The sequence below is a fragment of the Canis lupus genome, chromosome 22 (assembly GCF_011100685.1).
Source record: "Canis lupus familiaris isolate Mischka breed German Shepherd chromosome 22, alternate assembly UU_Cfam_GSD_1.0, whole genome shotgun sequence".
Lineage (NCBI taxonomy): Eukaryota > Metazoa > Chordata > Mammalia > Carnivora > Canidae > Canis > Canis lupus.
In genome coordinates this window covers 48649837-48662309 of record NC_049243.1, presented here as the reverse complement: position 1 = coordinate 48662309, position 12473 = coordinate 48649837, and the positions used below count along the sequence as shown (strand labels likewise).

The window sequence follows — 12473 nt, the reverse complement described above, 5'->3', positions numbered from 1 at the left end:
CTTTTAATTTTTAAAAAGGGGGCCTTTTAATAAGATCAACCACAGAGGTTTCAATAAAAATTAAGTGAAGTAACCCATGGAAAGCTCAGTGACTAAACAAAAATATTCAATAAATGTTAGCAATTTTTCTCTTATAAATGAAAAACTAGGAATGCCTAGCTGGCTCAGTCAGTAGAGCATGTGACTCTTGATCTCAGGATCATGACTTTAAGCCCCACTTTGGGGGGGCAGGTAGACTTAGTAAAATTTTTAAAAAGAGAAAAGAAAAATGAATCCCCTTTAAATTACTTAGGAAATTCCATTAAGAACTAAAAAACTAGAGACAATTTTGTAACCAGTTCTCTCCAAAAAAACCCAAAATGAAAAATACCCCCAGATCCACCAGTTGATAACATTTAACCTTTACCCAGCACACCCTCCCCCCACCCCTGACATTTATTCTTACTCTCACGATCTGTGTCTCTGGGAAGTCAAAGGGAAGAAAAGCAGAGAATATAAAAGAACCAAAACATCAACATACAGGTTTCCAAAGAAGAGGCAGCACAAATCATCTTTCTCGTTTAGGCAGAGGTGACGATTTTTTGAACCTAATACTTCTCAGCCCCATGGCCTTGAATCCTCTATCTGGTTAATTTTTAAAATAAGCAGAAGGCATAAAAGCATTACAATCTGAATTTTTTACCATCCACCAGTTCAAACTCGAGGTCTGTGTTTGCGGGGAAATGTTCAGGGACGGATGAATGGTCGGAGTCTGACAGGCTTTGGGGACTTTGGTGATGGTCTCATGTGGGCTCCAAGGCACCATTGGCTTCTGGAAGCTCCTACATTTAGGCATTTTGAAGACTGCAGGATGAACGTGTCACTCCCTCCTCCTGCTGAGTCTTCCTCTTCTGAGGCCCTTGTAATATGAGAATGACCTTCCTGGGTCCTGTTGACTTCTTAACGACAGCTGTAAATCGCACAAGCTAGCTGCAGTGCTAACTTTAGAGATACATCAACACCCTTCACACTCTACACTGCAGTGATCCCAATGAAATCCACAGGAGCTAAAGGCTAGGTTGAACTCAGCAGGCACGAAATAAAATTAAACTGGCAAATGATGAAAATGCAAAGTGTTCCAAACAGAGCGGGTCCTTGGCAGAAGGGTGCACGTCTGGAGAAGGGGATGATGGTGGCAGGGCCAATCAAGAGGGCTTCTGGCTTCCGGAGACAGCAAGTGTTGCAAATCACACCAATCTGATGCCTTGCTTTAAACGTGTCTATTTTATTTCATTTGGGAGGTCTTGATCTTTCTTTCCTTATTCGAGGGAAAGTAATTGACAATTTCTATGCCAGCCTAAGGAGACCCTTGAGCAGGCCCTTGAAGATTCAGCAGCAACTTTTGACAGATCTCCCCATCTCTGAGAAGAACACAGCCAAGGAGAAACTGGATCCAACTGAAGACAGGACGCCCAGAGCAAAGCGTGCTGAAACTCGTCAGCTCTGCAAGAGTGGCTTGGAACTCTGCAATAAGAAAACCTGGTAACTTCCCTAAAGATCCCTCCCCATCACTGTTTCAAACCCACATCTACTTTTCTCTTTCTAGAGGCCTCGGCCCTGGTGGCAACAGGATACAGTGTCCCCAAAACATAAGGTTCAATAAATAGAAAGGAATTAGCAGCGAAGTGTGATTTAATCTTCTATCTATATAAATGGGAAGCTGAAACCTATTCCTAAGGCCCCAAGAATTAACTGCAAAACTGGAGTTACTCAGAGTCTGCTAACCCGCAGGCCCACCTCCATAGCCACGTTGTCCCTACATCACTCGCCTAAAGTGCCGTCCATACAGTTTCTCCCAAGCCCTCCCTCATTCCCTAGCTGCTACAGAAAAGTGCCTGGTATCTCAACGGTCACCTCATTAAATTTCTGCTTACACAGGAATCTGAGAATGAGGGAGGCAACACACTGGATCTGGAAGGTCCCCTTCCCACTATACCTTGTGACAAAGTCAAAAGCAATGGAGAGCTTCTAAATTTCATATTGATTTTATTCACCCTTGTGTCAAATGGATTCTCTCCTTGAAAAAGGCTTTCAAGATGTCAGTTAACACTGGGAGCCAGAAAACAAAGACGACAACACCCCAAAGCTGCCACATCCAGCCGAGCCTGTGTCACTGGAGAATTTATCAGGTCAGACAGAGTAGTTGGCAACATACCAGGGGCACTTGGGTAATGGGCACAAGGTGTATGGAATTTTATAACAAAAACCAGTATGGCAGGAAACTACAAACCTCTAGGGATAATGATTCACAAACACTGAAAAGGTGCAAAACTCAAAGCAAAGTAGAATGGGAAGGGGGAAAACCAAGGATTTCTGCCACCAACTTCCTAAGCAGCAGAAAGGTCCAGTGACATGCAGCTGGATTCGCCTTTAGATCTACGTCAGTATGCCAAGCTTTGAGCAATGTGCATTCCAACAAGAGACTGAGACACGGTAGCTCCAGCAATGACACCACAGGAAGACTCTACTGTCGTTGACTCGTCTAATGTGTGTTGGCTGTAAGCAGCCCAGCTGCCTCTCCTCTTTGTGAACTGTTCAAGGGTCAACGGTATCTGAGCATTGGGAGCCTGTTCGTGTGAGTGCTGTCCAACCGTTCCTTCTACCTAGAAAGCTCTTCCTCTGAAAAGGATGGACAGATTCTCACTGTTTCCTCAGAGACACTCCAGACTAACCCATCTAAAGTCATCACCTGGTCAACTTCTCTCATATCCTCCTCCTTAATTAGCATCATCTGATATTTTTTCTTGTTTATTTAATCATTTTGTCCACTTCCATAAGAGTCAGGCTTGTCTTCACCACTGTACTCCCAGGGCCTGGAACAATGCTTGCACACAGTGTCCACCTTGAAAGTAGTGCTGACAGAATGTCTTCATCCCTTTGCCAAATGATAGGTCAACCACCCAAGATACTGTGCTCTGTACCAAGAGGGAGGAGAAGGATGGGATAGGCCTTGTCTGACCAGCTACAGCTTGAAAGCCATATGTGGTAAGACTTTGGCTGGTCAGATTGGTAGGTCACTCATAAGGACACTCTTAAAAAGGAGACATTTTGTCTTCATGCGTTGCCACTAGGCTCTGTTCTCCTTTAGCATACCATGTGCGTCATGTAAGTTAGAAAGTGATGGTGATGATGTTTATCATTCATAGCATTCCTATTGGCTCCAGCCACCTTATGTATATCACCACCTTCTCCTCAAACCACCCTGGCTGAGCAACCAGTACAGTCACAATGACAAGGGAATCAGCAGAGACACAGAGGGAACACGTGAATAGGCTATCACACAGGGATCAAAGGCAGGCCCACCTCCATGGTCACACTTCTCTGACTTGGCCAACGTTCAAAGAAACTGATCACTAGCTCACATCCACCCACCCATGGCAGCAACAAAAAAGAAACAGAGTTCACATTTTGGTTTCACAGAGTTTGACTTCCCCAAACCATCCTGTGAAGGAATGGAGAGAAGGAGGAGACATAGGACAGTAAGAGGTTCTGAGACTGCTTCACTTCACAGCATGGCTTTCAAGAAAACCAGGTTCTGAGGAAAATGTGGTACTTTCTTTCTTGCCATGTTTGTAAGTGTAACTGGGGGCAAAGGGTTACACTGGGAAGCAGAGTGCAGATGCTGGTCAGTTTAGTACTGTGCCAATGTTTCATCAGTCAACTGAGAACATAAACTTTCTCTTGTCCTTGGCACCCCATGGCAATAAATACCCAGTTTCCAAACCACTAACCTTGTGAGCTCTTCTTGGAGTTGTGTGTGGTCAGGTGGAAAGAATTTCACCACAAACTTAACAACAACATGCTTTGGCCCTAAAAGGGGAGGGGAGGGGGGGAGAAAAAGCAGTAAAGCATTTATTGATTTCAAATGCAATTAAAAAAAAGACCTCAGAGGATAGATTCTACAGCAACTAAGGAGTCTCATTCCAAGCTGCCAAGAGTACATCTGCTGACGTCCAGGTCACTGAAAAGGTGGTTGAGTTGAGTTACTCATTTATACTTCCCTGTTGCAGAGACACAGATGCCTGTTATGAAATAATGCTTTGGCAAGGGTATTTCAGGTGATTCAACTTTTTCTCTTAAAGACTGTACCCAGAGCATAAAAACAGGCAGTTGTCTTCAAAAATCTATCAAATTGGCCATTGTTATTTCAGATAACTTGAGGGAAAACTGAACATGTCAATCAGTTTATACGATTTTTATATTTTAAACCATCCACAAGGTACAGCTGTTAATGTGTTCATCAAATATGTATGAGCACCTATGTGCCAGGTGCTCCCCTGAGCTCTGGAGAGAAAACAAACAAGACATGGCCCAGCCCCTGGCAGCAAGCCAGAACCTTTATAAACCATCATACAGATGAGTTCAGGCAAAATTGGGAAGCAGATCTAGGATGGGTGGACAGGGAGAGGATCAAGGAGATGGGTAACTTTTCTTTTCAGAATGAAAACAAAACATCAGGGACGCCTGGGTGGCTCAGTGGTTAAAGTGTCTGCCTTCTGCTCAGGGCGTGATCCTGTGGAGTCCCGGATGAGTCCCCCCATGAGGCTCCCTGCAGGGAGCCTGCTTCTCCCTCTGCCTGTGTCTCTGCCTCTCTCTCCCTCTGTGTGTCTCTCATGAATAAATAAATAAAATCTTTAAAAAAAAGAAAATAAAACATCAAATAGATTATAATTTGTAACCTAGATCAGAGCTTGTTTTATGTATCAACATATATATACACACACACACACACACACACACACTCAATACCAGAGCAGTTTTACAGGTTCTGCCATTTAAGAATGACAGCAATGAGTTTGTTCTATGAAATGGAAGGCACCATAATGAAATCCAAATTTTAACAGCAGTTACATAAAAGCAGAAAGTATCTTTTGCTCTACCTTACACTGTCACAAAAAAATAGATGTTCTATTATCAAACAACAGAAGATGAAGATGTAGGCAATATATATAAAATCAGGAGGAAAAACAAGGCAGAGAAATATTAAAGCCCAGAGATGCTGGGCGCCTCTTCCTTGACCATGTTAGCAATTAACAGAACCCCTCACCTGTCAAGACTGGATCATCAAGTAACAACAGCAAAATGGGGAAGACAGGAAAGCCAGCCTCTCTCCTCTCTGTGAGGAATCCCAGGAAGCTACTCAGATCTTTATAAAAACTGAAGCTAGGAAGATGCTACCCCTCAATGTAAAAGGACAGCTTTGTCTCACAGGCAACTAGTCACAGCAAACGGAGAAGAAGCCCCCCTCGGTGTGGATCCAACGACAGACACCTCTTCTGTCTGCATTTGGCAATGCGCTCAAAGACACCTTTCCACACTCAGGATTTCCCAGGACTTACTGCAGGGACCCACGTCATCATCCTGGACCCTTCCTACCGCCCCCCATCAGGCCTGGGGGCTTGGCTCAGCAATGCGTCCCCCACCTCCCCCATGCCCAGCTGCTGGCCAGCCTCCCCGGGGAATATTAAAAAAACAATGGTGGTTTTTCAACATCAATAATTGCTTAATTTAAATGACAGAAGAGCAACATCAATTTCAAATGCAGAAGGGCCCGAACAGACACCGTGTGCCTATTTATTACACCCACATAAATTGCTAGAAGTGGCCCAGTGGGGTTTCTTAGACAGACTTAAAACGATCATGGCAAGGCGTGGTGCTTCCTGTTCAACTAATGGAATGCGATTTTGTTACTATCCTCAGACTCTTGCCCCTGCTGTGGCCGCAGTGAGAGAGCCCTGGGGATGACTTGTTTGACTCTGAACTTGACCTCAAAGTAGAAGGCAGGATGGGGAGGAGGGGGTTGGGGGGATAGTCCTGGTCTGAGGTGAGTAGAGAGAGAGAAAGCAAGCCTTCTTTCTTACTCCCCTCAATCTTCTCCAGCACACAGCGTAAATGCAAGCCAGGCTCCCTTCACTTCTCTTGCCATTCAGGCACACACACACACACACACACACACACACACACACACACACACACTTTGGGGCACCTCATTTTTTCCACGCAGCACTTGCACTCTGATTTTCCAGGCTTTGAAGAAGCAGGACAGAACACCTAACACCAATCTTTTGAATACATGGCTCCACCTTCCCCTTCAAAAGTGACAGTAACAAACACCGGCACGGACAAGACAAGCTCAATTAGTCTGGGGATTAACATCATGCTCTAGTTGTTAAAAGGAGATTTGATTTTCTAAGCAAGGTTTTGAGTACCAAGTTATTAAATATTAAAATTGCAGAAGAGACATTTTAATAGCACACAGATTAGTGGATAATGACAGGAAATCATGGGGTAAAAAAAAAAAAAAGAAAGAAAGAAAGGAATCTGTATCACCAGTGCTGGATGCCACAGGGCACATGACATCTAGAAGAGGAAAAAGTCTGGCTTTATATTTCACATCACTGTTAAATGTGCGTGAGGGCTATACTTACTTCTAATCTGCTTGACAATAGGTTTTAAGAGATCCAGCCACACCTAGAAAACACAAAAGAAAACACAGATTGAGACAAATTCTCAATGAAAGAGCACAAGTAAATGAGACTTGACTGGGAGCTGTTTAAAATAAAAATATTTTTGAATATTTGAGGCCATCTGTTTCTATTTTCTGCAGGATGGTGTATCTTCCATCATGTACCGCTTTCACGGTACAGATCCAAACTTCCTGATAATATCCCTGAGCTTCAAAGTTAAAGTCTCTCCCAGACTCAAATGGTTAACTAAGAGTTTTTCTACTCTTGCTTGCACTTCTCTTTCACGGTTAGCTATTCAGCAAATACTGATGCACGACCACATGGTCTGGCTACAAGCAGAGTGAAATATGCACGCTCCTTAATGAAACAAAATACATGTGTGTCTACACATTTACAGAAGAGCACATCTTTGAGGGATATGGAAATGGAAGGAATATGTAGAGACCATCACCTCTGCACCAGGCACCACCCACAAGCTTTTGACCTCCCAAATCCGGGCCAGAAGGATTCTCGTTGCTCAGAAGAGTAACCAGAGACCTGAAGGGGGCCAATGATCTGTCTAGACTGGCAGAGCCAGGACAGAAACCAGGTCTGTCCAGCGTCAAAGTCCAGACTCTTCAAACACAGGCAGTTTAAGAGGCAAAGATTAAGAGAGAGGGCAACCAGTTGCCCTCCTGGATAAAGCATGACTTAGCCATATTATTCCATTTCACACATTGCTTTTCTCTCAATTCCTTTTGAATTTGTGGTCATCTGGAAAGGGTTCTATGGAAACTCCTATTTGCACATCTGACAAAGACAAGGTTACTGTGTTTAATGTAAAGAGGGTTTTATAAGCAGATAGGAAATACAGAACACTTCCAAACTATGCAAAGAGGAACAGGTAACTGAGAGAAAAAGTAACAATGGTTAATGGACAAAATGGTCAAATTCTGGGGCAATCTGCACTACAGATGTAAGTCTGAAATATTAAATACCACTTCCACCCACCAAACGTTCACTAGTAGGATGATATGTACATGCACATTCCTATTTTATAATACCCAAATTTAGCAAGGGTGCCAGGCAATGTGTAGTGTCTTAACTATCACTGGAAAGATGAATCAGTATGTTCCTGGAGACTACTAAGGGAATAATTATCTAAACCCTTAAAAAAAAAAAAGGAACCCCACTCCTACACATACTCTTTCATCAGGAATGAAACTCTGGTAAATTATGCATTTATGTACACAAAGATTTACATGATGTGTTTCACATCCTAATCACATGCTGTGATTAGCATTCCTAATGGTGGAAAAATTTTTATAAGAACATTAAATAAATAAGTAATCTATAGGGCACATTACCACACAGGCATTAAAAATTATGTTCTTGCTGAATATTTACATCCATAAGAAAATGTGTTCAAGAGGTTGGAAGATGGGTGATTTCCGGTCTTTTGCTTTACTCCATTATCCAAATTAGCTTAAGTAAGCACTAAGCATTCTCATAATGAAAACACCAAAAATGTTAAGCCTCTACTTATTCAGGTTACTCTTTCCCCATTCACCTTTTCAAAGCAATAAGGTTTCATAATGAAATTCTCATTATTGTATTTCCCATCCCCTACTGCTGTTTTCCTCTAAGAGAAAAACAAACAAGGGTGTTAGGGGCATCTGGCTGGCACAGTTGGAGGAACATAGGACTCCTGATCTCAGGATGGTGAGTTCTCAGAATGGTGGGCTCGAGCCCGAGGTTGCATGTAGAGATTACTTACTTAAATAAACTTAAAAAAAAATAACGAAAAAAAAATAAAAATAAAAAAATAAAAAAATAAAAAAATAAAAATAAAAAAAATAACGGCATTAGTTGACTTAGGATCATCTCCACTGTGATAATCATAAACCTCAACATTCAAAAAGGAGAATGCAGTCATTCATAACTGCAATCATCATTTGCGAGATCTATTATTTCCTTTGTAAGATTCTTAACAGATGGGTAAGGCGGCAAATGTTTTTCCATGGGATAAGAAACTGAGATCCAGAGAATCCGGGTGCAGAACTGGAACTTAAATCCTGTTCTTAAATTTTTTAAATTCATTTAACAACAAAAATCACTGTGTTTCTATGCTAGGCTCTGGGAATCCAGTGATGAGAAAAACTTATCATGATCCCTGCTTCATGGAGCTGATGGTCTAGTGAGGAAGAGACGAGGACCAAAAACCCTTTCTGACACAAACAGAATGAAGGGAGGCACAGAGGACTCCTAGGGGCTGGGGCAGAGAGGTCTGACCCAGGCATGGGGGTAAGAGGCTCCTGAGACCTGATGTGAACACTATATTGTTCAAGGAATGGGTCCCTGAGGATGATGGTGTGTGGAGATCTGAAGGGGAAGAGAAGACGAACACACAGGTAAAACCTTTGTCCAGATGCTGGAGGTGCATGGGGAGCGCTACAGCTGCAGAACCAGGCTGGTGGGTCGGAAGGGGTCAGGCTCCCCCGAGGCCATGCTGAGATTCTCCATCCTTTTCCTCAGAGCAATATAAAGTTAGGATATAAGCACAGGGCTGATACGATTAGATGTGCACTTTAAAAAGATTAATCTGGCACTGTGAGAACGGACAGAGGAGCCAGAGCAGATGCAGGCTGACCTGTGGCAATTGTTCCAGGTGAGAGAGAATGTGATTTTGGACCAGGGGAGCAGAAGCAGAGTTGAGGCAAAGTGGGTGGACTGAAGAAAATTTCAAGAGGTAAAATCGAAAGGGATTTATTGATGGATTGGATATGGTGGCCAAGGGTGTGTGTGTGGAGACAATGACCAAAATCACAGCAGGATTTCTGCCGAGGGCCCCTGGATAGATACTGGCACCAGTCACAAAGACAGGAGTTCTTTAAGAGGCCAGGATGGAGGTTCTAGACACTGATTTTACAAGGTGCCCTTGGATTTCATGAGTAAGAGACAGTATGGCAATGATGGGGCACACTTGTTCAGAGCTCAGAAGTGAAGCCTGGGCAGGACATCCCACATCAGAAGTCGCCTCCAACTCTGACCCCACAGAAGGTAAGACGGCCTCATCGAGTCCAGAGGATGAAATGCACGAGCATAGATGGTGCCCTCCGCCATGGAACAGCCAGGTAGGAAGTAGACAAGGACAGAAGGAAAAAAAGGAGAGTTGGATCACAGAAGCCATGGGAGGACAGTGTTTCCAGGATGAATTATAGCAAAAACTGTTGAAAGGTCAAATAAGATGAGAACTGAAATACTGGCTTCTCAGTTGGCTCAGTGGTGGGGCAGAAAGTGGTGCGTGCTGAAGAGGCAGGAAGGATGCTCAGCTTTTCCAAGAAGTTTGGCTGTGAAGCAGGCAGCAAGAGAACAGGGCAATGGGGGTAAGGAATCACATAAGGGCATTGTTTAATTGCTTGCTTTTATTTTTATTTCTTTTTTTTCTAAGAGTAATCTCCACACCCAAGATAGGGCTCAAACTCACAACGCTGAGATCAAAGTCACATGCTCTACTGACCGAGCTGGCCAAGAACCCCTACTTGTTCATTTTTCATAGGATACTGGGTACATCTAGGGATGCCTGGGTGGCTCAGTGGTTGAGCATCTGCCTTTGGCTCAGGGCGTGATCACGGGGTTCCATGATCACGGGGTTCTGGGATCTCTGCAGGGAGCCTGCTTCTTCCTCTGCCTATGTTTCTGCCTGTCATGAATAAATAAATAGAATCTTAAAAAAAGAAAAAAAAAAGAAAAAGAAAAGAAACTAGGTGCATCCAAAAAGCAGGACTGCAAATATGACCAAGAAGGGTTAGTAACCAAAGTCCTAAGGGATGTGAGAAGATAGCCCTAAAACCCAGGGCCATGGCCCAAAATAGAAGGAAGAGCTGTTCCACTGAGGGAGACAGAAAGGCCAACCACACGTGTGAGTTTACAGTTCTGGGTCGGGAAGATAGGGAAGTTCCTTGTTGCTGCCTCTGCTTCTCCTATAAAATCAGAGGGAGGCAGGACAGACACAGGTAGAAAGAATCTAAAGTCGTCGCGTTGCCTGGGACAGCACGTTACCTGGAGAACCCTAGTGGGAGCACTGTGAAGGGAGCACTCACGAGCCTGCAGGCCTGTGCTGGTCCGGCCACTACAGCCTCGGGGAACCCTCTCTGGGAACCATCACCATCGCCAGTTCTGCCACAGAAGCTGCCTCAACTTCCGCAAACCGCTCGGGACAAAACAACCGCACTCTGGCAACGTAGTTGCCAATTTTATGAATTGTTATAAAACATCTCTCGTCTGTTTTTAGCATTTCTGTGGAAAGCATCAAATACAAGCACCAATTGGAGCCAATTGAGCATGTGGTTTTAGAACAAGTAGGTCCGGGAACATCAGACGGGCCTGAATTCGCCTGTTTGGTACGGCTCTGCTGTAACCACGCTAGTAACCATCCATCACGTCACAGCCAACCCGGCCGGAGAACTCAGGGCCTCTGAGAACCTGAGTTACCAGGTTACAGTGGTATATGCAGGGCTCAGAGAAAAGAGCTGCACATGCAGAACTTCAGCCACTATATAAACAGATGAGCTAGAAGGAGCAAGAAGAGAAATAAGGTTGCTGCTTGACTGGAGATAAGCACTGAAGTTTTGCTCTATAGGAAAGGCCATCGAGAAGCATCTGAAGACAATGAGATCACCGTAGAAAGATCACTTGTTCACTCAACCTAGGCAGAACAGAAACAAGTTCCAGACAAATTAAAAAGGCGACAAAAGCACCATCATCTTTCCTTCCCTGCCAATGGATCTCTAGAGGGTCACAACTGTAAAGATCTATCTCTCACCCTACCACCCACCCCTTCGCCCAAGCCACACATCCCTGCTCTCTCCAAAACCATGCTGCTGGTCTCCAGGGCACACCTACACGCCCACGTTACTGGACTATAAAGGGATTTGGTTAAAACGAATGGATTTCCAGAAATGTCACTCCAGTCAGTAAAACTCATTCATCAGAGAACTTCCCTGCTAGTAAGAGGTTGCTGGGGCTGCCATGTCAAACCACCACAGACTAGGTGGCTTGGACAACATGCTCTTATTTCCTCACAGCTCTGGAGGCTCATGGGGTCATGGGCTTGGTTTCTCCCTGAGGCCTCCTCGACTTGCAAATGGCTGCCTCCTGGCCATGTTCTCCTGACCCTGCCTCTGTGCACACACCCCCAGCGTCTCTCAGGTAGCTGCAAATTCCCACTTTGTGAAGTGATAACCGTCAGTAGGATTAGGGCCTACTCTCACTTAACTTAATCACCTCTTTTAAAGGCTGTGTCCATAGGATGCCTGGGTGGCTCAGTGGTTGAGCGTCTGCCTTTGGCTCAGGGTCTGATCCCGGACGCCCAGGATGGAGTCCCACATCGGGTTCCCTGCATGGAGCCTGCTTCTCCTCCCTCTGCCTGTGTCTCTCATGAATAAATAAAATCTTTAAAAAAGGAAATAAAGGTTGTGTCCTCAAGTGTGGTCTTATTCTGAGGTACGGGGTGGTAGAGCTTCAACATACAAATTTTGGGGAGACACAAGTCAGCCCCTTAAGTCTACCTTCCACAATTTGGTTTCAACCCAGCTTTCCAGCCTCGCCTTCTTCCCATTTGCCTACATTTCTGTCAGGCTTCCTATTTTCCTCCAATTTTCTATTAATGTTAGTGTTAGGAGAAACACTTTAATGCTTAGGTGTGAAAGGTAAGGCAGGCTGAACCATCATTCCCAAAGTGGTTTCTCTTCTTTCTCTAAACATCTTCAGTCTCTGTTATTTTGGTAAGTAACATTTTAGGGAGATTTTGTAGGCAACTAAAATATTTGAGGTATTTTTGGAAAGATTCTTACTAAAAGAGACTCAGTGACTTGATATCACAACAGGGCACTGAGAATAGACTATTTCTTGAGCATGTCCTGTGTTGCCAGGCACTAGACAGGTGCTTTTGTGTTTTGTTTTGTTTTAGATTTTTAAAGATTTGAG

At 44.1% G+C, this 12473-nt stretch overlaps 1 protein-coding gene across 1 annotated transcript in view; it reads right to left on the bottom strand.

The window, feature by feature from the left end:
• The window catches only part of FARP1 (FERM, ARH/RhoGEF and pleckstrin domain protein 1), a 285921-nt gene that overhangs the window by 75618 nt on the left and 197830 nt on the right, over positions 1–12473 (bottom strand). Inside the window, exons 4-5 of the mRNA XM_038569904.1 lie at positions 6468–6510; positions 3771–3849 (exon numbers count right to left, since the gene is read on the bottom strand). Coding sequence (XP_038425832.1) covers positions 3771–3849; positions 6468–6510 — 122 coding nt within the window. The remainder of the gene's footprint in view (positions 1–3770; positions 3850–6467; positions 6511–12473) is intronic.